Source organism: Aythya fuligula, chromosome 14, assembly GCF_009819795.1.
Source record: "Aythya fuligula isolate bAytFul2 chromosome 14, bAytFul2.pri, whole genome shotgun sequence".
Classification (NCBI taxonomy): domain Eukaryota; kingdom Metazoa; phylum Chordata; class Aves; order Anseriformes; family Anatidae; genus Aythya; species Aythya fuligula.
Genome location: NC_045572.1, coordinates 18,144,398 through 18,172,393, shown reverse-complemented (window position 1 = coordinate 18,172,393; position 27,996 = coordinate 18,144,398). Strand labels below are relative to the sequence as shown.

Genomic DNA, 27,996 nt, shown 5'->3' with positions numbered 1-27,996 from the left:
TTTTAAAGAGAATTCCAGATACAATTTTATTCAGAATTTTACAAACAACAAGCATTTTTCTATATATATATATAAAAAAGTGTAAGAATCAATTTAGTTACAGCTAGAAATATTTACATTCTTAAAAGAAATTTCCACGTGTTTCTATGTACAAGGCTGTGACCATCACTAGGAGGTTGAAGTACTCCCAAAGGCACGTGTAACCAATGTGTTCTGCTGCCTAAGCTGATTCTAAGTTTTAAGAAAATGGTTTGCAAGTTAAGGCCCTATTCTACAAATAGTGAAATACAAGTTTATTCGGAGACAGTCCCAACAACTTCTGCAGGTACCTACTGTACATAGGTCTCTGGAGAGCACAACCAAGAACAGCCCCCATGGGTGAAACATGAGTGGCTGTAAACAGAGCTGGGTGTAACTCACATTCATCTCGGATTCCATGAGCTCAGCAATTCAGTACTGGTATCACCGTATCTCAAAATGGAAGTCTCCTGGACAAAAACTGTTTTTACAATGTGGTTAGGTACACAGAGAAAGTTGTAAAGAATGCTCCTCCTCACAGGCAGCAGGCTGAAGGCAGTTCCGCATCAAACCGAGAAAGGGTTGTGCAATTAAAATAACATGAATAAGCATTCAGAGCCCAACCCTTGCCCTGACTTACTGCAGTCCCATTCCCCGGTCTATGCACCACCTCCCTGAGCTTTCTTCTTTCAAACCATAATTTGGAAGCACAGGAGCAGGTGCTCACACCTCTTAAAATGCAGTGTCAGAAGTGACCCAAACCTGCCTGCTTCTGAAAGATGAATTACCAGATAATGCTGTTGTGAGGATCGCATTCAAAGTCTGGAGAGTCGAACCAGAAGATTCTGTGAGATCTGACTGTTTTGCATGAACAAGTGACTGAAGAAGTTGTGGTACCTTTTGAGCTAACGGTATTTCCATTTGCATGCAAGGAAACCAGTCACAGGATTGTGCAACTTGCCCGAGGTGATGAGAAGAGTCAAAGAGCTATAAATGAAGACACCCTAGTTCCCAGGTCAAGGCCTTAATACTGTTTTCCTTGGTGGAGGCCCTGTAATGTGCATGGTTCTCTAGCAGCAGATAATTTCACCTAGCCAGCAGTCTCTGCTGTTGTAACGCAGGTTATGGGCATGGTAACCATTCAGCCTGAAGTTATAACAGCAGTCCATTTACAGAAGGGTCTCAGAAAACAGGTCCCAGTCCTGCTTCACTTCCCTGTAACACAAAGTGACACGCCAAGGACATGTCTATAGGGAAACACCACCCCAGACAATACTGGAAGTAAGCCATGTCTGGTAAGGTTGCAGTCAGTGAGCACCATCCCAAACCATGGTACTGTGCAGCACCAATGCTTTGTTCCACAGCTACCCACAGCCACAGTTAGTGTCATAGATCTGACTCGTTGCCAGTACTGATGTCACTCTAACACCTGCTAACTACTGGTTCAGTTCATTTAATCTATGTCTTACACAGATCACATCACCTGCCTGTTGATGCTATTAAAATAGTCCCTTTAGTTCTTCTGGAAATACTTAGTTGCTGGATTGTGACTACACACTAAAACAAGGAACTTGCTTTAAACAAGGAACTTGTTTTAGAGATAAGCCTGAGGATCAGTGCAGGACAGCAAAGTAAACAGAAAATAACCCAGGATGCTATATTAAATACATCGTTTCTGAGTCACACTTCTTACTTTTAAGATTAGCAAGGAAGAAAGTGTATTTTGTGACACAGAGCTTGCCATTGTGTTTTGCAGTGTTAGTCATAACCAGAAAATTCCCCAATTAGGTTGCACCAAAAATAAACAAAAAAAAACCCCAGCCCTTGTTTAGTAAACATTAGAGTACTCAAATATTCAAGAACAAAAGACTATCAGGCACATACCTGGTTGACACAGTGGATTAAAAATAAAGTCCATCTAACATCTGATTTAGCTGTTAACAGGAATTTCTATAATAGATCATGTGTCAGACAAGCACGTATCTTGTATTTTACATCTCAGGATATTTTCTGAAACAGTTTACAGGAAGAGGCTTATGGGACACAGTTGTTTACATTGGCAAACTCATCACAAGGAAGTTGCAGCTAATTGTGCTTTGCCTCAAATTCCTGTGGTGATCACATTTCTTCTATATATGACACAAAAAAGCAGCTGCTTCTGGATGCTCCAGTTCCTATCAGTTTAAAAGAGATAAGGCTTACAAAAATATATTTGCACTGAGTTTGTTGCATATGTAAGAATATGGTCTAAAATTTTCCAGAAAAGGTGCAAGGTGGGAAACCTGACAAATTCTATCATGACTTTTGGATGAGGGATGTTCCCACCACCAGGAAGCCCGGCTGATTCACGCCCTCTCCTGACATTTGTTTGCTCACTTCAAGGCCATTAAGTGATGTGCAGTGAAGCTTGCAAAATTCAGGCTCTCAACATATGCACCATTTTCAAATTATGCACTCCATTTTAAACTCATCTGTTAAGTGCCTCTCTATCTTCCAAACAGGAATGAAACTGAACCTGCTGGAACTTTGGGATTTCTCTCCTCAGAAGAGCTGGCAGTATGACAAAAGTAAGCTTCTCCATATCATTCTGTGGCCTGGTGATGCTGGCCAGCTTCCTGCTGCATCCAGAAGTTAAAATGTTGAACAATTAGGTGAGAAGATGCAGGGAAAGAAGAGCAAGCCCTGCAGATTAAGACATTGGTAGGAAGAGTGTAAAACACAAACCCAAAAACTGGAGTCTGTGCAGAGCTTCTGCCTTCTTGCTTCCCAGACGAGCAGTCCAGAGGGCACAGACCTGCACCAAGCCAGCTGCTGCAGCCTGGTTAGCGAGGACAGGACACAGAGTATTGGCAATTCAGCTGTTCAACTGCATGAACTGCTGCTGCACCTAGAAAGTAAGGCCCCTAACAGCTTGGACTATACAGGTTCAGGTTCTGTTTATTCAGTCGTTATAAGACAGGACAAAACACAAACAAGTGCCACAGATAAATGCTTTCACCATACACATCTGTCACAGTATTAATGCAAGTTCAGGATGGCACAAACAAAACTGTGCGTAGGTGTATATTGTATGTATTTAAAGAAACACAGGTAGTGCCAAAGGTGCTTCTATGACCCAAGGAATAATTTCTTGGCAGATTTTCAACATGATTTTTCTTTTCCTTTAAGAAATTCACACACACAATTAACATGAGTTAAGTGAAGTAACAGACCTCACAGGAATCAAACCGTTGGCACTTGAGAATCAAGAACCAGTGGTCAAACATATTCTAAACGTTGTTCCTGGTAAATTTTACCATGAGGTCAATGGAGTGGCGTGGATTATTGATAGTATGTGGATGTGCATGTATGTGGAAAGGACAGAACAAGGACAGGAGAATCACTTCCATCATCCCAAATTGCACAGAACATTTAAAAAACAAACAAACAATTCAGACAGAAAATTTCCAACACTTATCAAAAAGGAAGAACTCCAAACTAACAAGAGCCTCTACACACACAGATGAAACCTTTTGCATCATTTAAAATAAATACAGCCTCAAATCAGGCCACATTCCAGTGTCAGATGTAAACAACTTCATCAGACGTATGTAGTTGAAAACCAGCATTGGATTCCAGTGGATTTTGTGAGCAAAGCTTCAATGCTACAGGTACTTTGTGCAAGACTCTCCTTTCACTATGCTGAGTTAAAACATTTCAAGTTAGAATTCCTTCTCAAAAATCTTTCTTTGCATCTTTCTGAATCTGTTACCAAATTCAGCACGTGTAAAGTCACTTAAGATAACAAAGGCACGTTTTCATAACCTTTACTATAATAAATAAGTTTTCTGTCCAGAGACGGAAGTCAAGGATTCAAAACCAATTAGCAGCTTTTTCTAGCTATTTTAAATTCTTGATGGGCATCAGCTCTGGAGAAGGCTCACTGATGAATCCAGGTGCTCTGCTAGCCCTTGAACTCATTTTCAAGTATTGTTCAGCTGAACTACACACTTACAAAGGATTGACCAGATACTGTTCCATGGTACTAATGCATTAAGGCGGCTGAAAATCTCATTGAAGGCTACACAGTATTTATGGCCATGTAAAATGAGAATGTTTGGAACACAGTGCTTAAATTTATAAATAAGGTTAAAATTGCAGGAAGAAGTGTTGCCACTAGCCTGTTCTAGAAGGAATATTAGAAGAAAAGTCCATTTAACTTTCAATCCACCAGGAAACAGACAGTTTCATTAAAAAGCTGTGCTCTTAAAAATCTCTGGATTTTCTTCTTCATCCTTTGAATTCCTTGTAGATGCAGGCCTGTATTCCAATCTGGAAAAAAATCAATGAATGAGAGAACAGAAAAAAAGTCTTTGATATCCTGAAACCTACTTGACATTACTGACTCCTAATTTTAATATTCTGTTGACTTAGTTGGACAGGTCCCTTTCTAACAAGGGGTGTGTGCTTACGTATTATCTCTGATTAGAGCCATGGCAGAAGGCCAAACTCCCAATGCTTTTTTTAGGTTAGCTGAACTAAATTGGAAGAATTCAGCCCTTCGCCATTACTTAAATGACTTTAAGAACCTAGAAAAGTAAATTATTTCATAACAGTTTGATATTGCAGAACTATTGAAAACATACAGACTAAAAATAAAGCCCATTAAAAAAAAGCAAATATTTAAAGCAAATAACTTTTACAAATGCATGCCTCATGTACTTTTGTTTGGTCCTCATAGCAGAACAACAGATTTGGAGCCTAATGAGATACATTTTACAACACACACTTGAGAAGAGGGACTAGGCTTGTAGTCAAGCTTTTGCATCTTCAACAGAACTATTAACTAAATTACCAAAGCTAATTGGGTACCTGACAATACCTAGGCAAGTCCTTCCCTCTTCTCAGAACCACAGGCTGCTGGAGGCTGGAGGAAGCTCTGGGTCCTTCTGGTCCAACCGCAGCTCAAGCAGGGGGACCTGGTGCTGCTTGCCCAGGAGCATGCATCCAGGCAGCTTCTGAGTATCTCCAAGAACGGAGACCCCACAGACTCTCTGGGCAACCTGTGGCAATGTTTTGCCACCCACACAGCACAAAAAGTGTTTCCTGAGTTCCTGTGTGCAGGTTTAGGACACGAGGCAACGGGCATATCACTGGACATCACTGGAAACAGCCTGGCTCCATCCTCTTTCACCCTCCCTGCGGATATTTATATACCTTGGTAAAACTCCCCTGAGCCTTCTCTTCTCCTTGCTGAACAGTCCCAGCTCTCTCAGCCTTTCCTTGCAGGAGAGATGCTTCAGTCCATCTTGGTGGCCTTTCACTGGACTCTCTCCAGTCTGTCTGTCTCTCTCTTGTACAGGGGAGCCCCAAACTGGGCACAGAACTCCAGGTGGGGCCTCACCAGCTTGGAACAGAGGGGAAGGATCATCTAATTGCATCTCTATGGTTGGACAGTGTCTCTAGATTCCTCCCAGATTACTTGTCCCTGTTTCCACTGCCTGTATAAATGTTTTTTGTATTTGTTTTGCCAGGAGCTTTTTGTTCATGCAGACTCTTGGCATTTTTGCCTGTTTACCCTTGCATTGGGATGGACCAGTCTTGAGCTTGGAGGAGGTGATTCTTGAATATTAACCATCTTCCTTACGCTTCTCTCCAGGGCTTTATCCTCTGAGACTCTTCCAAGTAACTCCCTGAAGAGGCCCTGCTCTCCTGAAGCCCAGGGTTGCGATCTTGCTTTTTGCCCTGCTCACTCCTCTCAGGATCCTGAGCTTTACCATCTTATGGCCACTGTATCCATGGCTGCCTTCGACCTTTGACTTTCACATCTCCAACGAGTACTTTTTTGTTTGTGAGTGCAAGGTCTAGCAGATCACCCTTCCTTTTTCGCTCTACCATTTGGGTCAGAGAGCTGTCATCGATGCCCTCCAGGGGCTTCCTAGATCACTGACGCCTTGCTGTGTTGGTCCTGCAGCAGATGTTGGCATGGTTGAAGTCCCTCATGATGAGCAGGGTCTGTGAACATGAGGCTACTTCCAGCTGTCGGTAGAGAATCTCATCCACTTACTCTTTCTTGTTGGGTGGCCTACAGCAGATGCCCGACACATCACCCGTACTGCTCTGCTCTGTAACGCTTACCCTTAATCTTTACGGCTCATCCATCCTGAGGCAGAGCTCCATTCCTTCCAGCTGCTCTCACACAGAGGGTGACTCGACCTCCACGCTGTCCCAGTCTGTCCTTCCTAAAGAGCCTGTATCCCTCCACTGCAACACTCCAGTCATGGGAGCCGTCTCACCTTGTCTCCGTGACTCCAATAAGACTGTAGCCCTGCAACTGCACACACAACTCTAACTCCTCATGTTTATTCCCCAAGCTGTGTGCACTAGTGTACAGGTACCTCACAGAGGCACCCCAGCAAGCTGTCTTTTCCCCCACCCACCTCCCTTCCCCATAACAATACCCTGTAGGCATTTCCTTGCTTACATGCAAACGCAGGGGGTTATCCCATTTAACAGCCTTCTTTTGTTGATTTTGCATTCCCTTTCCTTCATAAAATGTTAATTCTGTCCACAAGTCCCTCACAAGACTGCTGGTAAATGCTTCTCCCATGCTGCTACTAGTTTAAAGACCTCTTATCAGGCCAGCCGCCCTGCTGGCAAAGACACCTTTGCTCCTCTTAGTGTGGTGGATCCCATCTCTCCCCAGAACAGTATTTTGTAGACAATTTTTTACAACTCTTCATTGTTATAACTCTTAGAATTCTTTAAAATGCACAGCCAACTTTTAACCAGCAGCTTCTGTGGTATACAGGCACACTGGTCCTTAATTACTTGTGCTGTGACCCCATTAGTCTCTATAGAACTAGTCTTTCCTACTGCTACTATGCTTTTATACAGCAAACCAAGTACTTCAGCAAGGCTCTATACAAGGGAACATATGCATAGGCGTGCACGTACATTTATAGATAAAACAGATGTATTAAAATCAGAAGGATTAAAATCAGGAGGCAACACTTACCCTTTCACCAACAGCATTTGCTCAATTGTGTCAGGAAGAGGCATACCATAACTTTCTGGCAGAAATAGAGTCAGGATTCCTGATAGCACGGTCAGGCTCCCCATCAGGATGTAAGGCAGGAACCTGTCATAGGCACCTAGCAGAATGCAAGAAAAGCAAGCATCAGTTCTAAGTCACTGATACCATTTGTACCTAGGTACAGCTTTCAGTAAACAAAACAAAACCCTCTTGGCCTAGCACTCAAAGCACATGTTGATTTAAACATGCTTTAGGAATTCAAAGAATGGGAAACAGTAGTTATGAGAGCTGTCCTACAGAACCAGTAAGATTGTGAGCACCTCTTCAACAGGCATAAAACACAAATTTCTCTATGTTATGATTGTGCGTTGTTCAGATGTCTTGAGATCTCTTTTTTTTTTTTTTTAGCTGCAGTTTCACAAGCCACCTGGATCTGGAAACCAAGAGAAGACAGAAAATCCCAGTGACCCACAGAGGTGGGAGGTTGAACTGAGTCAAAAGCACATCTAAAACTAGCACGTGGTTGCCACCTTAAGAACAACCCAGGAGACATGAGTAAGACTTGGTAGTTGGTGTCCCGTTACAATGACGTGGAGAACAAGGATCCTGGACCTACAGGACATAAGCACTGGAGTGCTGTGCTGCTGGACAGGCTTCTGTGACACACGTGGTGGTGCCTGCGAAGCTGGGACTGTTCAAGAGTGAGTGCAAGTGAGCAAAACTGATTTGGTTTCATTTTTTATTTTTTTTTATCCCCCCTACTAGGTCTTCCATTGAGATGCCATTCTGTCATAAGCCTTGCATGCAGCACTAGAACAACGCCTTCCAGCTACCACCATCTCCCCAGCACACGTGCAGACTAGCTAACTTACCAAGGTAAACGAAGTAAGGTGAGAGGATGCTGCCAAGTCTGGAGGCCATGGAGCTTGCTCCAACTCCCATGTTTCTCACCACTGTTGGGTAAAGCTCAGCCGTGTAAACATAAACCATTGAGAAGGCAGATGTGATCCCAAATTTCCCCAGCATCACGAGGAGAATAGATACGGCACGGAACTCTGAAATCAAAATGCAGTACGAACTTCTATAAAACTGACAATTTATGATATCTATTAATTCCACTGTGTTTGCATAACTTCTGTCTAATTCCATTATCCAATGTCATTTTTTTCCTGTACATGTCTACAGGCAACTTTTTTTTTTTTTTTAGAAAAAGAAAGCTAGGATAAACATGTTGATTTTCCTCTTGAGCATGGGGCTTTCTGCCAGGTTAAAAATAAGTACGACAGAAAGAGCTGAAATGGTTATTTCAGATTTCAGAGGCCAGACTGTTGCTATTGCAAACAATGCCATATATTCCTTTTTAATACAACGAGCAAAGTTAATTATTTGAAACAAGTTATTTTTACTTTGCTGCTCTGGTTTCTCATTGACGTTCCCAGCTACCAGTCAATAATTTAATTCTACAGCACTGGGTTGACTTTAACTAGGACAGTTAGATTTGAAGATTGAAATAGATCATATCAGTGTCCAATTAACCAAAAAAGGATTGGGAAAAAAAAAAAGAATGCAATTCATGTATTGCCTGTATAAAATAAGCAAGGCAGTGCTTGTTCATTTTTTGTTTATTCTTTGATTTGTAAACAAGTGCTAAGCAACAAGCCTTCTCCCCACTTATACTTGACATCATTATCAGAAAGAGTCCACAGCCCTCAGTCTAACTGGCCTGAAGATGTATATTGTTTGATATCCAATAAATGTTATTTTGCCCTCCTTGCAGTTGCCAGACATTACTTTATCTATCAACTCTGATTTAGTACAAGCATCTTTGCTTATCAAAAATGCTTCCACAGCAACTGCCTTGAACAATGACTGTTTAAATGAGCCCTAAGAGTAATCGACAGTTGTTTAGGAAGCAAGTTCTGTAGCCTCCTGTTAACCTACAGTTAGTCTAGCCCTGGTTTTACACTTGGACTTTACCAGAACACCTTGCCAGGGATGTATGGTAAGGCAAAACTGGACTCCAGTGCTGATCTGAACAGATCACAAAGCAGAAGACCCTCCCTTAAAAATCTGAATTGCTATGTTGTGTGAGCTCCCAGTGCAGCTGCACTGAGAACCAAGGAAGAAGGGCACAGATAGGAACTGAACGTCTATATTTAGTCCCCTCAAGATACTTTCCCTCCACATCTGCCCAATGCACGGCACCGGACTTCACCTAGCATACATGTTTGAGATCAACCAATGGTTCCATACGTGAAGGCACCAGCTGAATGAAGAGAAGAACACAGCCTCCCAAGAATAACGCAGCAGCCATTGAATACCGTCGGGGGAGATTTCGAAGCAGCAGCCAGGAAATAATGTAGGCTGGAACTTCAATCACTGCTGAGAGGAAGCAGTTTAAATAGACATCTCCATGCAAGTTGGGTGTGTCAAGAGAAAGTCCAAAATAACCAACGGAGATTATCATCCTGAAAGAAAGCAAAGAACACGATCAGACAGATTGGTCCTCCTCCTGAACCTCTTTCTATCTACCAATTGCAGAAATCATGCTGATGGAGAGGGAGTGAGGTTCATGCATGCTTCCTTATTTCAGGTCACCCCTGAGAGATGTGACGTTAATTCATGATCTAACAATATTATTTAGTTCTTATTACGGGTGGTTATAGCTTTACCATGACAGTCTGAACAACTGAATTCTACAGCGTCTGAGGCCTAGAGTAGCTTCTCGTTATGTTTAGAAGGATACAAGAAGCTCTGGGAGGACAAAATTGTTTCTGGGTCATTACCCTCCCTGCTTTGTGTATTAAGTCAGGGAGGAGGAGTATGGCATCCTGGCAGACCCAAACAATCAGGGATTTTCTCTGCCATGCCCCACTCTGGCTGGACAGCACCCAAGTCGTGTTTGCATGGCTCTGTGCCTGGGTTGGTCAGGATAACAGGACAGAGCTTGGTGGCTGGGCACAGAGCCATCTTAACCGTGTCACTGCTAAACTGCAGCCGGCTTCCCCGTGACCAGGGAAACACACAATTGTCCCTACTGACAGAATCTATGGTGCCGTGGGAGATGCTGGGAAGAAGGTTATGCTTCACCAACAAGCAACAAGGTGAACGAGGTCATTGGATCAGGATGTGTCCAGGTGTGAGTTAGGCACAGAACACTCAGCACTGCCTTTCCTTCAGCACTTACGTGATAGCAGAACACAGAGAAACCTGACTGCACAGCACGAAGTGGATCACTGCCCAAAGATTAGGTCTTTTTCCTCCTCACTTCACAATGGAAGAACATTCATGGTCCGGTTACTTAAAATAAGCTGCCTAGTGTACCTGAGGGTAACCCCTCCATTGCTGTGTACGATATGCCAGCTAAAACTAGTTTTGTCTGTACCTCCTCAGAATATCTCAAAGAGCAGTTTCTTACTGTTTTGCTGCCTTTGTGCTTACTTACTCCCAAATCACATTCTCGCTTACCACAAAATCACTGACATAATTGTGATAGTTAGAATATTTCGGGTTTTCATCAGATCCAAAATGGTGTATGTCTGTTGTCTCTGGGAATCCACATCCTGCAGCTGGAAACAAACAGAAGCACAGAACATTAACATCACGCAAGCAGAATTATTGTGAAAACAGGTCCACTGCCTGACTTGCACACCAGTATTTTGAGTACAGCTGGGTCCATTTCAGTAAGCTGCAGAGCCAAAACAGGTGCCTCGCTTCTAACTAAATGGCTATATAACCACAAGAGCCAAGTATCTGCGAAAGCAGTTGCTCTTTCCTAATTTAAAATCATTTAAAACTTAGGCTGACATTTGTAATCATTTTCTCTGCCTGAGGCTCCGTAAAGCAGCTGCTTATTGTTACTTTTATACTTGAATTATAAAGCAACAACATTTATAATTTATATGCCACTGCTGGCATCATTCTTGCATCCAGTTTTGAGCTCAACACCTTCAGCATCATGCAAGCCAACTGCACCCAGACAAGAGGAGAGAAACAAGGATGAGACATTTAAAAAACATGATCAAGGCTGAAAATACAGAACTTATTTAGCCTAAGGGCCAGAAGACTGACAGAGTCTTAAAAGAGCAAGAATGGTTTTTAAAGACCAGCAAAAAAGTGATAAACTGTCTACATCTACCACAGAGGAGGCAAGAAATAACAAGATTAAACTGCAGCAGGATAAATTTAGTAAATGACTCCTCATGCTGGACCTAACAGTAATGTATTTAAATTGAGACAAACTGCTGTGGAGCTGAAGAGTCCCACCATTATCTATCCTGGTTTTGAAACCTCCTTGTAAGAATACAAGCAAGAAGACAGCGCATCACTTCTCCCTTCCCCATGACATTTTTCAGCTCTTCAAAATAAAACCACGTCTGTGTAAACAGTGCAAAGGCATTCTTCCATGAAGCATGCTAACAAGTTTTGTGCTTGATAAGATTATACAAGAGGAAAGATTTATTATTATTATTTTTTTTAATTTAGGACTTTTATTTAGACCTTTAAACAGTGAGTAACAAGGAGAGATTTTTTAAAATATTTAAAAGGCGATATGAGAGAACAACTTGCATTGATTAAAACAAGAAATTCTGATAAAGCAACAATATATGGCTGAAGAACAATTGTTTTTTCGACATGTGATAATTTGTCATCACAAAAGATGGTGTATTTTCAGGGTTTGTCAAAGTACTTGCTCAGTTTTATTTTATTTTTAAATGTTTTCACAGTAAGAATGTTAGCAAGGTTTTGGTCTGACAATCTTCCAGATTTTTCTGTTAGGTGATTTTATATCTATCTGAATCTGCAAGCCTACTAACTATTAGAAACCTACCCAAGAAAGAAACAAGCATCCACTTTAGCAACTCAAAATTATAAAATGAAAAAAAAAAACTATTGCTGAAATATTTTTAATTCTGACACTTGTTGAAATACAAGCTGTCAAGACAGCTCACAACGTTTAAGCAACAACTCCTCTCTTCATAACCAGAAGAATCCCTCTTACCAGATAGACTGCTACTATGTGCAAACACAAAAAATATGTACAAAGATTACTTCCTCCTCTGATTTTCCAAGACTCGAGAAAGTCAAATTACACTTAATGTTTAAAGACTGAATGTCTTTTGTTAGCACTGCATACTCCGTGGTGTGTGCAAATGATTACAGATAAAAGTGAAGTAAGATTGTAGCTTCAAAATAGCTCACTCGCTACTTCAAACTTTTCTCAACTCTCTCTCTGCCTGGTCCCATTTAACATCCAGTACTCTACTCCATTAGTTCAGCTTGCAACACTTTTTCCCCTAAATCATCAGGCCTTCCAGGAGAAGAGCTGGATACATTCCAAGACACAACACACAATGAAAAGACAAAAGCAACCGCTAGGTCAACTTAATTCCTCATCAGCATCTCCTCCATATTCAGGTAGGTGATCTTTTGGCAAGTTAATTGCTGGAGACTGATTTGGAGCCCTTAAGGTCTTGTCTCTCAACTCAAAATAATGTATTATTTCCTCTTGTGAACCATCTTGCATCTGAGCTGATGCCAACAAGCAGTTTATGTAACTTCTGCATCAGGTCAGAGTTATTTCCAAGTGCTATTTGGCTCTGCAGATCTGGAGGATAAAACAGTAGCCTGCTGCTTGTGCACTCCAAACCTCAGTGTATGTGCCTTCGTAAATCTTCATTTATTTATTCTATTAAAGGCAAGAAGATCTATTAAAGGCTTAACATTTGATCGTTTCCCCTTCTTCCCAAGCACAAGGCTCCCACCGCACAGGCTGTGGACAGCTTTACAGCTCGTGGCCCTTTTTCATCCACCACATGATCCTCCTGAAGTACTCTCCAGTTTTGCCACTCCTGGTTGCCAAGAAACCAACAAACAGGAAACAAAAAAAAAAGGGAGGAAAAAACAAACAAAGCACAAAACAAAACCAGGAACACTGCAAAAATTTAAACAGTCGATGAGAAATAGGGCCCAGCCTTTTAGCAGCTGTGTAAGCAGACAATACAATCCCCAAATGCGACAGCAAGAAGCTATGGCAAGGGCAGGGAGGGCAAAGTGATGGGCTGTGAGTAAAACTATCACCCAAACATTTTAATTCCCCTCATATTGGATAATCCAACCAACCGGGCTCTATGCTCTGCAGACTATTTGGGGACAGTCCCCTCCTGGACCCTGTTCTGAAAGCTCAGAGCCTGAATGCTGTGGGTGCTGCACCAGTTTGAGGAAAGCTTCAGACAGGAGCCCCGGGCGCAGCTCCATCCTGACTGCTCATTCCAACTGCGTGGGGCCTCACGGCGAGCCCAGATTTCTGAGAATCGTGCTGCAGTGTAAACACATTTCCTAAAAACTGAGGGGAAGATGCCAGCCTTCTGCTTTACAGCGCTTCAGCAAGCAAACAAGAGAACAGGGTAAACAGGCCACTGAGGAAGAATGGCTTTGCACAGATTGTTTTGTCACAGCATTACTTTTACTTTAAAAAAAAAAAAAAGAGAACAGTTCTGCAGTTAAACAATTACCTGCTAATCTAGCTCATTTGCCTTTGAGCGTTAAACAGCATTTCTGAAAGTTGATGTGCTTTGGTTTAATCTTTTTGGCCATAAATAAGTACTGTGTAAACACCCTCCCTTCCCCAGGATCACTAGTTCCTTAGTCTTGCCCCTGCCTTCTGCTGCTTCTTCACCCAGCCCCACTCAGAGACAGGGAACAGATCAGTATTTCTTTCTGCGAATGGGAGATGGAGGCATTCCAGACGCAGTGACCTTAAGCCAGTGTTGGAGTCAGAGCTCGTTTTCTGTTCTCTTGCCACAGTGCTGGCAGGGGGTAAGTTTTTATCCCTACAGCATGAGAAAGAATGTGGGCGGGAGGGGGAAAAAAAAAAAAAAAAAAGAAAAAAAAAAAAGGGTGTTCTTATGAAAGTCCAGTGAAAGAGCCATCATCAGAGGTCTAGGCTTTCCTGCCATTCTCAGTCTGTTCCAGGGAGATTCCTGCTATCTACAAATCAGTCTAGATAAACAGGTTTGCCTGTACCTCAGCCACCTTCCAGCCAAATTAAGCTTTTTCAATCTCAATAGCAACAGGTTTGAGTTTAATGGCTAATCATTTTGCTCAGCCTGGTTGAGAGGCCTTGTAAATCAAGTGAACATACAAAGGTAGTGACAATCAATTTTCCTGTCAACAGCTAGACAATGTCTAGTGTCAATAAGAACACAATTGAGCAACCATGCCCAGACAGACTCTACAGATCTCCACATTCCCCCGGATTATGCAAACAGTTTGTCTGTCTGATGTGTGAATGAATGTGGAGCTGATTAAACAGCTTAAGGCCACCAACTGCTCAGACAAAGGGGAGATACTCAGAGGAAACAAGAAGACCTTTGAAGAAATGGAGTAGTTAACAGCATCTTTTCTTCCTCATCCACTCTAAAGAGGTTCAAGTTTAGATCTCCTCAATACTGAGTGAAAATTGAACCAGAACAGTAATTCCAGTGCCACTGGCCAGGATCAGTTTTATATTAGACTAGGCAAGTATAAAATCTGTTCAGAGCATAACTACTATCTAGATCCAATCACTAGAAAACAGACATTTCTGTCCAAAAAGGTCAGTGTCTAGAGGAAAACAAAGGCTAAGAGACCAGGAGATTAAGTGTTCTCTGTTGGGTCCCAAGACATACTCCTCAACGTGGCCAGAGGCTTGAAAGATCAGAATCAAGTCATTTGTCAGCTGCGTGGGCTAAGAAAGCCCACCACATTCTGAGTCCCTGGGATAAACTAGACTCCCTGCTAATTTGCTGACTTCATATGGGATACAGTCAGATACAAAAGCAATAGGTAAATCAAATGCATTACTTCCCCTCAAAATTAAATGGAAATGAGGTTTAAATGGAAAAGGTTTAAAAGGAAAAGAGCTGTCAACTGGATCAAAAACATGTTTGCATTAGAATGTTGCATGGGATTGGGACATCAAGGGCTTTAAAGGGTATTATGCTTTAAGGCATTTCAGGAAAAGGATGAACTTCTACCCATTTGAGAAATACATAACACACTGCAGGCATAACTCAATTCATATGTTTGGAAATTAACTGCTTTCTGTAATCATTAATAGTTCTAGCAAACAACTTAAGTGCTAAATGAATCTTACCTCACTAGGATCAAGTATTACATCTGGGGGTGTAATACCATTAATTTTTGCAGCTTTTCGGAGTATGTCTTCTGCCTCTTGAAATCGTCCCTGAGAGATTAGCCACCGTGGAGATTCTGGAATGACCCTGTAAGAAACGTTCATAATAATGCGTCAGCATTTCCACAGAACGCACTGCTGCAGAGACCAACACATATTGTTCCAGGCCCTAAAGAGCTCAAAACTTGCCATACCTTGCAGAACTTACAGCAAAGGCAACAGAAATCAGATTTACAAGAGCAGACTAGCAGGCTGAACAAGAACAGATTAAAATGAGTTCATGGATTTTAAAAAAACACTAAAGAGCTGAAGTATGATTCAGAAAATAAGAACAACTAAAATCTCCAAAGTATGGGGAAATGGTTTAATTAAAGAAATTCAGAAATGTGAACACATAAGCAGCATTCTGTACATTAAGAGTATATGCTTAGTGACTAACGCCTATAAAATCAGTTCTTGACTTGCCTGTTTGTGACACTGTTTACAGAAAGTGGAATCTGCATGAGTCATTCAGCTTCATAAGAGAAGCTAGATGGAATCAGACACAGTCTGTGTAAGCGAAGAAACACCACCACCATGTGGACTACTTAAACTTTACATGTCACATCACAGAGGTTGTATTTCACCAACTGTGGATGAAAATATTGCAGTCTCACAGGTGTGCAAGCACTGTTTTACACCTTGTCATATCTGTATCACCATACCATTTGCCCAGCTTCCCAAAATAACCATTTTTCATTCTGCTCTTAGTCCAGGCCTGCTCTTAAAATTCACTGATTTTGGTTGATGCAGGAGGATGAGTTTTTGCCTTTTTTTCCCCCCTCCCTCCTTTCAATAGGGAATCATTTCATTTTCTAGAAGCCTACAGAAAATGAACGCTATTTTTTTCAGACATGAATCAGAGATCAAAGTTGCAGACTTGTAGCTTAATAGACTGGGTACGCTTTTTACCTGCCCACTCCTGAATTTCATTGGTAAAGGTTGGCTGGCATCTGGATCTTAAAAACCTGTTGGCAAGGCCTTCCTTCTAAAGACTAATGTTTTATAACTTCTTTGTACTCACCACCAGAGTGGGATGCAGAGCAGCCCAGGTAAAGTAAGCGCCAGCAGCAGCATCCGCCAGTCTCTGATGAAGTAAGCAAACAGTGGCAGCAACATGTAGCCAAATGCATAAAATATGCAAACACCTAGCGTGCAGAATAGCACACGGATTGATTTGCCAAGAATTTCCGTGCCTGTTAAAAAAAAAGATTGAAGATTAGTATTTTAACTTAATAGCAACCAGATAACTTACAAAAATTCCTTAATAACTGGCTTTGAAATATACTACATTGGGTAGTTACAGCATATACAGTTTTGCCTTCCAATATTTGAGGCACTCCAGATCTGTTTCATGTCATGATCCTGCATAAACCCAGGTAACTATAAGTACAAAGGGAAGAGAATCAGGCTGTAACTGTATTTCTTTAGGTAGAAAGAAATACAGAAGTGTTAGCTACACGTTCTTAGAATCTCCCATTTTACTTGAGGAGCTAAAACCACCTGATATACTACAAAAAAATTATCTATTTTTTTCCTAAATTAGGTTCTAACCTGTATTACCTTCTGAAATTCTTTTCTCTTGCGCCTGAAAAATGCAAATCTTTTGGATTATGGTAAATAAAAAGGGCCAGGCTACTGGCAGTAGAATTAAATGAACTAACAGAGGGTCAATGCTTTCCTTTAAAAACACCTTGGGATCTGCAAATCGAGAGACTCCTAAAGATATAATCTTTCCCATTTCTGCAGAAATCAAAGAAGATTACATAAATTGCAGCAGAATGCACGTGTTGATGTTAGCTAAACACTGTTTTCACAGCTGTGCTGGCCTTTTCTAGCCCAAAAGGATTTTCTTGCCAACATCTGGTTCTCTGGACAGTGATTGGTATTATTTCCAGTGACTTCATTTTATTGTTTTTGAAATCTCAGATTCATAAGGTAATTCACATTCCCATCAGATCAAATATGACCGTAGTTAACTTGAAAGCAAATGATGTAAGAATCATTACGCCTTTTAATTTTTACCATGGGATGTTTTAGGGATACAGCACTTTCTTTTACAAATTTGTACATCAAATACACATTTATGTCCCATAATGCACAACACAAATCCCTGAAAAATAACATCTTATACATCTTTCCAACTAGAAGGTAGATTTTGTTTCAAACGATCAGTTTCTGGTTTTTGCCTTTTTAGTAGGGCAAGCTACAGAATTAATTTAGATTGCACTTCTATCAACTGGAAATTTCCAAAGAGAGCACAAGTTATCCATGCGTGGTGAGAACACGATCTTAATAACAGTGTTGCTTGGCAAACCCAGCCAACACTAAGCCAGTATAAAAAGGAGCAGGGAAGTGCGTAGGACTAAAGACTGCATACTGTGCCCAGCAGGGCTTTCATACCGAGAACAAACGCTGCCACGTAGTTAGATATCTGTCCCATGCCGACCAGCAAAAAGAACACTGAAAACATCTCCCAGCTGGTAGAGAAGACCTGGACGAAGCTGAAGCCGGTCTGCATTGCCATGGTTGCAAACAGCACATTCTTCCTGCCAAACCTTCCATGGATTTAAAGGAAAAATAACAAACAAAAACCCCACATCATTATACAACAGCATGAAATATACCTTCAGAAAGAGAAAGATACTGTTACTCAGTTGTATACCTGGGGAGATACAAGATATCTGCAAAAAAGCAAAATCTGGGAAATATAACACATACATAACTATCCTAAATACATTATGAAATCCACTGGCCAAGAAAAAAAATCATATGCTTATGGCCACAGAAGAAGTCATCTTTAGGTATGTGCTATAACGCTATTCCTTCCTTTGGGATAGGATGAGTAGGAAGACAAATCACTGGGAGCAAAATTATTTAAAATGCAAGAGCAGGAGTAGATGTTCCTCCTTCGAGCAGCACAGAGTTCGTTACACAGATCAGCATGTTACAAAAAGAAAAGGCCAGAAAGAGGTAAAGCTCAGGTTTTTTAGATGTTACTATCAGTAAGTGGTTAAAAAAAAAAAAAAAAGCAACCTAATTTAAGGGATCTTAGCAGTTCTGATGGACTGAGGCACAATGTAAAAGGGAAAAGGAAACAGAATGGATGCTACAAAACTGGGAGCATGGGGATTACGTCTCAAACAGAAACTCTCCAAGCAAATTGACTAATCAGAGGACCACGTATTGTTCCCCAGGAATTGGTAAAGCCACCATCTGCACCACAGAAATTCACGGCAGCTCCCATTCTGAAATGTTTGCTGGAGCACAGCCGAGCAGCATTCGTGCTTTCCAGCTTCCACATACACAGCTCACTGGACTCAGATGTTGAGTCTGAAGAAGCGAAGCTCTAAGTGTTGATAAAAAGAATTTTAAATTTGACCTCAGAACGAGGGAAACAAGCCTCAGGAATCTCCCTGAACATAGTCCGAAGTAATTTGAAGAGAACATTATGGATTTTTCCATATGTATCTTATCTCCTGCACCTGTTTTCTGGTGCAAAAATAGTTTGCTGCAGAAGTGATTTCTCTGAAAAAAATAATCAGGTAAAGGTAACACCCGCTAACAATCCTTGTAATGCTCTGGTCTAAGGTAAGACATTTACCCCACACACTGAGTGCACTCGGATGGGACAGTCACAGAATTAAGATGTGTTAGTAGTGGCAGAGAGACACTTAGAGCAAACTTCACATACAAGAATTGCCTGTAAGACAGCGTCAAGGAGCCAGCAAGTTTGGTGTATATACTTTACTTGTCTGAGAGTTGTCCCGATATGAAAGATCCCAGCAGGACTCCCACAAAAAACAAGGAGGTACTCAGGGGTCCCTTCCAGTCGTTGTCACACACGAGGTTCCACTGCAAGGAGAGAGAACGTGAAAGCCTTCCAACGAACAGGAATCCCCCCTCTCTTTCCATGTACAGCTAAGCCCAGATGAAAATGTACCCTTTGGAAAGAAAACCTCCACAAAAGAAACAAGCAGCCAAACTACAGAACAGATTTAGCTCTACAAAAACCTGAGTTTTGGGCATGATCACTCACACACATACACGTAGCTAACAGTTTCCTCGTGCTTGCCTTCAAAGGCTCTGCAGCCCCTCAAGCAGCTGTTTGAGAACAGACTCGAAGCTTTAGTTTCCTGCTGATGGGGAAGTCTTCTGTTAAAAATTTACACTTCTAATTTACGAGGAATTGAACTATACAGTCAGAAGTATAGGAAAAAATGCCTCCTCTTTATTATATTTTAATATGGCTTTGAAAGAGACTGGAGATCCACTGCTTGCTGGGGACCTAATTGCAGATTGCAGCTCGTTACACAGCACGGGTCTGCAGCAGACACCTGCAAAATCCACGTTCAAGTTATTTGGGAAAGTGTCAAGTGCAATCTTTAGAATACAAATTGAAATATACACCAAGCAAACTGAGATGTCAAAAATGAAAACAAATCTTGGCAAAAAGAGGAGGAAATAAAGATACCTATTAAACGAAGATGGCACTGGCTTGCGATCACTTCCTGCTTCACTCTGATGGTTCTGAAACAGCGGTCGTGTTATTTTTGTATCAGTGTCAACAGCTATGACTGAGAGTCTATAATTCTGTTTGTGTTATTGGGGAAAAAAAGCGTGTAAATATTAGAAGAAAGGACAAAAACAGCAGGGCTGCCTCCTTGTCCCTTCCCTCACTGCTGAGCTATGGCTGGAGCAGCTCCCAGCGCCCCCGTCCTGCTCTCGGGGGGCAGGAGGTGACGCAGCCCCCGGGATCTGGAGGCACCCAGCACTTCTGATGTGCGGCCAAACCCTGCCAGCCTCCGTTATTCAAACACCCCCCACAGGGGCCCTTTCAGCCTTTTAGTGATGGAAATTTTTTAGTTTCCAATTTGCCCTGAAAATGAAAATATTTACAGGTCGATTTGCAGGTCAAGACGAAAATATTTACACTGGGCATAAAACTAATCCCCCTCAGCCCCAGTTTACGAACAATTCAGTACAGGGCGTTTCACTCATGGGGTTTTTTGTTCCTTTGTTTTTAAAATCTGTACTGGAGCAGCTCTCAGAGCTTTGATCTGCCCCATAGGAAACCAGGCTGCTGGGGTCCCGGTGTGCCGAGGGTCTGCCACACCATAATGCCAGCATCTGCTTGCCAGCCGTATGTTGAATGCCCACAGGAAACAGCTTTTTCCTTCTCTCTTTCAGGGTTATATCTTTCATGCCTCCTTGTCTCCTTATCGTTAAGCCTTTGGCTGTAGGAAGCTCACAACCCACAGTTTTTCATAGCTCACCATACCATAGTGCATATTTTAGGGCTGGGTAATCACTGCAAGTGACTGAATGGACACTGCTGTCTGTGCCTTTGAGATCCCCAGGGCAAAACCCAACCGAAACAACCCCTTGTTTCATGGAATAGCATCTAGTTTGGAATTACAAGAAGTTTTCCTAGAGGTGAATTATCCTCCTTCATAAAGACTTACTCTCACCTGTGTTTGTGCAACTCAAGCCGCCAACCATTAGACTGTCTTAATTATAATCCTTATGGATGAAGTCGTATTTGTTTAAGGTCACAGGAGCAAGCAGAACACACCTTTTCCCAATTTGTAACTGTATTCAAGTCATTTCTTAACCTCTCCTTTGATAAATATGACCGTGGTTTTCTTTGTCTTCTATCAGACTTCGCAGTCCTCAACCTCACTCTTGCACTTATTCCCAAAGCCCTTCCAGTTTCACACTGCCTGCTGAAGGATGGACACTCAATAAAGAAATAGGGTCCAAGAAACCCTACCAACACCATCCTTACTGAAGCTCCTTTTAACGTTGTGGTTTTCTAATGTGCCACCAAATTTACACCATCCTTGTAAGGGATTTAACTAGCTGGGACTGAAGGGAGCAGCATGAAGCCATGATGGGGGCAGCTCAGGCTGGGTGCTACGAGAAGGTTCCTCACCAAGAAAGTCGCTGGGCACTGGGACAGGCTCCCCAGGGCAGCGGTCATGGCACCAAGCTGCCAGAGCTCCAGAAATATTTGTACGAGGCTCTCAGACACGTGGTCTGACTTTGGGGTGCTCCTGTGCAGAGCCAGGAGTTGGACTTGATGACCTGTGTGGGTCCCTTCCAACTCAGATGTGATTCTACAGTTATCAATATCATGTAGATTAAAAACCGTAATTAACGTATTTATGATTAAATCTGTATTTATTCAAACGCTTCATTCCTTGTAGACTAAAGAAAGTTTGAGTGACTCTCTGATGACCTTTCACAGAGCCAGATCCAGCCAAGAAGCTTTGGCAAAGCAACACCAGGACACTGTAAGTTTGATAATGATCGTTTGCTGCATATTTCCACAGAACAGAGGTTTCTGTGGTTGTTGTGTCTTCACACGACATTTATCAGGAGCTCAACCACCACTCCCAGCAGGCATCCTGCCGTAACAGACTCGCCTTCTCACCCCTTTCCAGCAGCCGCAGGAACCAGACATCCTTTTCAGTGACAGAACTGAAGTCGAACCAGCCAAACAGTGAGCCCGGTGATTTACAGTGTATCGTTACTAAACGAGTCATTACTTCCCAGCTGATCACTCTGTGCCTGTGAATGAGCCGCCTCCTTTCACCCACCCTCCGCTCTGCACTTTGGCACGCAGGTTGCACAACACTTGGCTTGCCAGACACTGGCGTGTTTGTGCCCGGTAACAAATATTTTCTTATGAGTGCTGAGGCAGAGACGTTGCTTGGAAAAGTTCATGGTTATAAAATGCCACAGTGCCCTGCCAGAAGCTTCTTGCGTTGGCAGGTGGAAACATACTGGTCCTTCGAACGCTACTCTGATTACCATCTTGTTTTTCTGTGCCTCTGTTAACACGGTTTTAGGAGCTGTTATGCTGAAGAGCACTCGAACCGGGCACCAAAGCAAACTTCAATATTAAATTTCCAAGGGAAAACTACCTTGGTTGTGCAATACCGCTTATTTATAGCCATGAACTCCACGTGCACAGCCATTGAAACAGACATTGAGGTCTGTTACCTCTCGCCCCCGCTGGTTAATGTAGGCTGAAGTGCTTGGCTTTTCAACGCCTCACCAACCAGGTCTTTTACTGCTTGTCTGTGATGGGGGCATCGATCTCCCAGAGCCACTCTGCAAGCACACCGTTCCCTGAAATGCACATTGCCCAAGAAGTCACTGAAGCATCACTGCTAGGAGGCCAGCACTGCTCGGAGCAAGGATCCCGAGTAGTTACTGATTGAATCCTGCTGCTGGCGGAGCTGTGTGAGCACAGTACACCGTGACCCAGTGCTCTACATCATGTGCTAGTTTCATTTCTTTGTGTTCTTTGAGTGAGCCTGCTGGATAGCATGGCCTTTGTCCCAGTAAATAAGATAAGGCTAACCTCAACAAGGTATCGTGGCTCCAAACAGGAGAAAAAACCCATTTCAGCCCTGTTTCAAACAGCACCTACCGACACTGCGAAGTGCCAAGCTCCTGAACACCAGTGCCCAATGCTCATGCCACAGAGCTTTCTCACCACCTTTTATTTTAATAACTTTGGAAGAGGTCATGCTCTGGTGCAGTTTAAACCTATCTCCTTACCCAAGCAGCCTGCAGGTCCTTTGGCTGGGGTGTAACTACTTTCTGAAACGTTTCTCAGATCAGGGCGATCCTTCCTCTGCAGCCTCACGCCCAGCAGCAATAACTGCTCACACGCTGGGATCTACAGCAATCGCAATGAAATTCACACCAGCCGCAATCACAATGAAATTCAGACTCCTCCAAGATGAAATTTGATCTTTTTAAAGCTGAATGTTTCTGTACAGTCTTCTGCAAAGTGAAAAATAAAGGTACCAAACTAAAATTGCCAGGCAAGTTTAGGCAGGTGCCCCAAGTCCAGCTGACGATATTGCCACACCCCAAGCAAAAAGCATACTTCTAAATTCTCTAGGCCCTCCAAAACCTCCAGGAGGCAGACTACTATTTTTATTTTTTTCTGCATGCAGGCTCTGCATCCATTGTGCTAGCAGAATACCACGTGCCCTGAAAGGAGAGCTGGCCATTGATGAATTACTAGCACTGAATCCCACACTGGCTCTTATCCAGACACTGATGCAGACCCCTCATCCCATGTAACTTTCCCCGTTTCCCTGTTATCTTTTCCAACATGGTGTAACAGCAACTAACAAAACTCTAATTGCTAATGACAAGGTGCCAATCATATTTAAGCATAAAATTTGCCCAGCATTTGTAATGCACTAGAACATGGAAACTGCAAGTCTAATTATGGGGAAGCTCTACAGAGCATCAGAAGTTGTTGTGATGCAGCATCACAGCAAGCAAATGCATACTGCCACCAAATACGTGCTGCTACCAAACACACTTGGAAAGTTACAGAAATAATTGTGAGGTCAACAATATAATTTGGGATCACGGCGGAAAAAAAGCATGTTTCTCAATGTAAAGAGAATTATTCCACTGCAGGAGCACCTGTACTTTCCTGATACCAGTACTAGAATCCTACACAAAGAAGTACTACAGCAAATACTAAAAACTTTGGAAGCCTTACCCGGTTACACCTGGTATATAAGGAAAAACCTTACAGCTACAGTGCAGTGTCCTCTTACTTAATCCTCTCTTTTTTTTTTGTTTTGTTTTTTTAAAAAAACACACTTCTGTTGCTGAGAAGAGCATGCATGATTGAAAAAAAGTGGGACGGTCTCGTGTGCTAATATTTGCTTTTTAAAAATCAACATGTTAGCAAGAATTCTTGAAGCTAATCCAACATAACATGCTCTCTCCTACCAGTTGCTTCTCTCTGTAAATCAAGGCAGGTTAAAAAAAATAAAAAATAAACAAATCCCAGTCTCACAACTGAGCACTTACAACCATTGATGCAGAATCTGGCCTTGTTTAGACTCCTATAAATATTCTCCACTTAGCTGAGAGCTAAGGGCAGTATTAAACACCCTCTCCTCTGAAAATACACTTGTATATTCCAAATAGTTGGAGGTTCTAGATATTCTGTCACAGCTTTTAATCTCTAAACAGAAGTTTGCATCTACAAAACATTCCTTATGCTCAATTTCTCCCCTTGTGATTCTTTTTGAGTTTTATAGAGGTAAACTGAGAAATGAGCTGATTTTTAATCCAAAATTAAAGACAAAATAGGAACAACACCCTGTAACTAATTGCCTACAGTACCTCTACATTAGCATTATCTAGATTTTAATTATAGGAACTACAAGTCTATTATTCTGTAAAAATACTGACCCTGTTTTACATTCCAAGGCTAGAAATGTTTACGAGCACAATTCTGAAGAGTCCTGTTATGTGCTTCTTAAATTATACCACGAAAACCTCATCATTTTTAAATGATCTTAGTACATTTGCCAGCCATTCATTCTCACTTCTGAGCTGGAAAGTACATATTTTTCTTTCGATGACTATTAATACTAAGATTTTGCATCCATTAATCATTTAAAGTCTTTGCCTTTTAGTTAGTGCTTAGCTCTGACACTCACAGCTGTGCCAGCTCACAGCTGTCAATACTAACTTCAGCCAGAAGAATATGCGGATGTTAACCTGCAGCAAAAAAAAAGGATGCACTGCTTTTAACAGATGAAAAATGGTGGAAGTCCTGATGTGGCTTCTTGCCTCTGAGGACACTGCACTAACGTGATTGAAGACGTCAGCCAGAGCTGAACCTGGACGACATGGATTTGATTTATGCTTCAGCTGCTGGCTCCCCTATTAGAAAATCTTGTGGAAATTAAGGTTTCTATCACAAGTCTGTGCTTTTATTTAACGCAGCCCTCCTTGTCTCCCAACAAAAAGGGAACATCAGAACCTCGTCACACAGCTGTACTACAGGGCCCATCTGTGTCATTCCAGCTGTCACCACCACAACTTCCCCTTGTTTCCTGCAGGTCTGGCACAGCTTCAGTGCAAGGGTCTGACAGCCACCTCAATGTAAAGGTACCGGAACACTCAGGGCCCTAAGACCTGCACGGGAACTTTCTCTCTGTGTTCTTACAGGACCCAGAGCTCCAGCACTACACCAGGCCTCAGGATGCTTCAGTAATTCCCAGGGTAAGCATCCTTCCTCTGAAAAAAAATGAAACGTGTTAAGACTGCAAGAGGCATAAAACGTGCAACTCTGGAGTACAAAAGGATGCCTGCATTGAACTGACTTTAAATTGATAAACAATCATACTTCTATAATTATAAAAAATATATAATAAAGATGCGTACACAAAACTCTGCACCTGTTTAAGTTTCAGTCTGTAGGAATCACTCCCACACTTCAGTATGTAAGAGTAGTCCCAAACTAAGATGTTTTACTCGCTGTGTCATCTCGTATATCCTCATTATATCATTTTTTCTAATCTATTAGTGCTCAAATTCACTGCTTGGTTCTGTTCCCAGTTATTCAGTATAGACCCTAACCAAACACTAATGCTTTCGTAGACATGACTGGGAGTTAGCCTTTTCCCTTAATTACCCCAGTTTATATATCTTTCAGCCCCATATATAAACTTTTATTGTGATTACATTCTTCTTTTTTATGGGACTTAGGGAGGAATAAGAATGACACAGATGGTTACTCTGACTAAAGGAAAACTTTTCATACCCCTCAAGCCACAGTATCTCAAGAAGTAAAAGATGAAAAGGGATTTTGTTCCTGGTTGAATACTCCAGACTAGCTAACGGCATTGTGCTGTTAGTCTGCTTGAAAAAAGAAAGTTCCCCTTCAACTGAAGAGAGAACTAAATGTGTTAAGTTTTCCTTCAAAAGCAGAAACGTAACTGAAGGCTTTCTCTAGAGTCATGAGAGATTTGTGCAAAAACCTTTCATAAAAAAATTCCCCCTTCCCCCTCCCAGTGTCAGCTACAGAAATCTGGGACAAAGGTCCTCATGATTATTCAACAAGTTAGAGATATGCAACTAAAGGCAGGATTAGTGAATCATAAAAGCAGCAGCACCAAGCCAACAAATTAAACAAGTTTAACACCGAAAACCTGTAAGTATGTGAAAGGCCATGGCTGTTGCAAAACTGGCTCAGAAACATTAATATTAAAGGGAAAAAATACTGCCTCGGTGCACGATGCATCACCTCCCCCAGACGCAGCACATCTGCCAAACCTTACAGCCACCGGGTGGGAGCTGCTGCAGAGCCTCACCGAAATGTTAGCAGCTTCTCTGTTCCCTACAGATCATGAAGCTGCTGGAGGATACTCTGAGTTCGGATGTTGTAACTCGCAGCCAGTCAAAGCTCAGTGAAGAAGCTGCAGAGACACAAAGCGCTGACAAAATATGCCTCAGCCAGGCCAACCTTGCTATTAGGGCACTCGGGACAAAACCACTATGTTCGCCTGTGAATTGCCTAAGTCTAGAAAATGCAAACTGCCTTATGCTGTCTTAAGACTGCCTCAGCTTTTCACAACCATACATTTCACTAACGACCACGATCTAGAAATTCAGAGCAGTTTTTCTCTTCATGAAGAAAGCAATTCTTCTGTAACAGGTGAGGCAATGCCTTGTGCCAGCTGTCAAACGCAACCCAAGCCCCGAGGATGTGCATGCTCAAGGGAAGTTTTCAACAATTCAGGTTTTGCCCTGTCCTCGCTTCTCTGTGCTCCCTTCCTCACCCAGCTTCTCCTGAGGAAGGCTTCTGTGCTCAGATCAGCTGGTGGTCATTAAGCACTCGAACATCCATCACCACCATCCTTGCAAAGCAAGGAATACAGGCCTCTGAGCAGAAAATAGCTAGTTCTGTAAAACTTGTTCCCAGCTACAAGGAGGAAATTGGACTGTACAAAGGGTTTACAACCCTTCTGAATAAATAAATAAATAAATAAATAAATAAACTCTCTACATTTTGTAATTTAAGTATTTCCTTGCATCCTAAGCCACCAGTGCCCGCGGGTCTGTCTGCAGAGCTTTCCTCTGACCCAAGGACAACCAGCACAGCCTCACGTAGCTCAGTGCCCTGTGGGACACATTGGGGTGGCCAGGATTTGGCCCGTTCCCAGCAGGTGCAGAGCTGGCACATGGCAAAGTTCAGCTCCTGTTGGACACAGCATCAAAACAGCGCCTTGCTGCATCCCGCTGCTGTGCCCTGTACAACTCAGGATGACTTGTATCGACTTATTTTTTTTTAAGACAAAAAAAGAGGTGGATGTGACGAGTTCAGGGACATCCTTGAGCTACCAAGCCCATGGTGCTGGGTTGACCTGTCCTCCCTACGGTACATAAGCTGCTATCAGACGGAAATAACCAAGCAGCCGATGCACACACACACCACCCCGGTTAACACACAGCACCTGGAGGCTACTCAGGCAACTGGAAACTGCCAGCACAGACCAGTTCAGTCGCCCCTCACCTCGGTGACGATGGTGGAGCGGTAGACGTCCCGGCTGTACTCCCAGCCGTCCAGGCACGGCTCCTGCTCCAGCTCTCCCAGCTCCACGTCGGAGCCGGGCCGCAGCCCCAGCGCCGAGAAGTTGGCGAGCGCGGCCAGGCGGTAGCGGCGGCAGCGGCTCGGCTCCTCCCGGCCGCCGCGCAGCTCCAGCGGGATGCTGGCGTTCAGCCACTCGCCGCTCAGGTTGGCGCCGCGGGGCACGGCGCAGCGGTGCGCGGGGGTGCCGGCTAGGAAGACGATGGAGAGCCCGTTGAAGCCGTTGGGGACGATGCTGGCGCTGAGCAGGAAGAAAACGAGGCGCTGGAAGCGGCCCCACTCGCCCAAGAAGGCGGACACCTCCTCGTAGTCCCGCAT

The 27,996-nt window shown here is 42.7% G+C and overlaps 1 protein-coding gene across 1 annotated transcript; it reads right to left on the bottom strand.

Annotated features, from left to right (window-relative positions):
- Window positions 1-68: 68 nt before the first annotated feature.
- On the bottom strand, window positions 69-27,996 carry LOC116494730 (solute carrier family 22 member 5-like). The gene is made up of 10 exons (XM_032196783.1): window positions 27,604-27,996; window positions 19,000-19,103; window positions 17,652-17,806; window positions 16,273-16,444; window positions 15,171-15,297; window positions 10,502-10,602; window positions 9,287-9,501; window positions 7,906-8,088; window positions 7,016-7,151; window positions 69-4,329 (listed from the first exon to the last, which is right to left on the bottom strand). Exons 1-10 carry the CDS (start codon window positions 27,994-27,996, stop codon window positions 4,248-4,250), a joined length of 1,668 nt encoding a protein of 555 aa, XP_032052674.1. The 3' UTR covers window positions 69-4,247.

Excerpts from the sequence above, each read along its gene's own strand:
- LOC116494730 (XM_032196783.1), bottom strand. The coding sequence starts at position 27,996 with ATGCGGGACTACGAGGAGGTGTCCGCCTTCTTGGGCGAGTGGGGCCGC. Across the intron at positions 19,104-27,603 it reads GCTCCACCATCGTCACCGAG|TGGAACCTCGTGTGTGACAA; the intron begins GTGAGGGGCGAC and ends CTCTCCTTGCAG. Across the intron at positions 4,330-7,015 it reads CAAATGCTGTTGGTGAAAGG|ATTGGAATACAGGCCTGCAT; the intron begins GTAAGTGTTGCC and ends ATTTTTTTCCAG.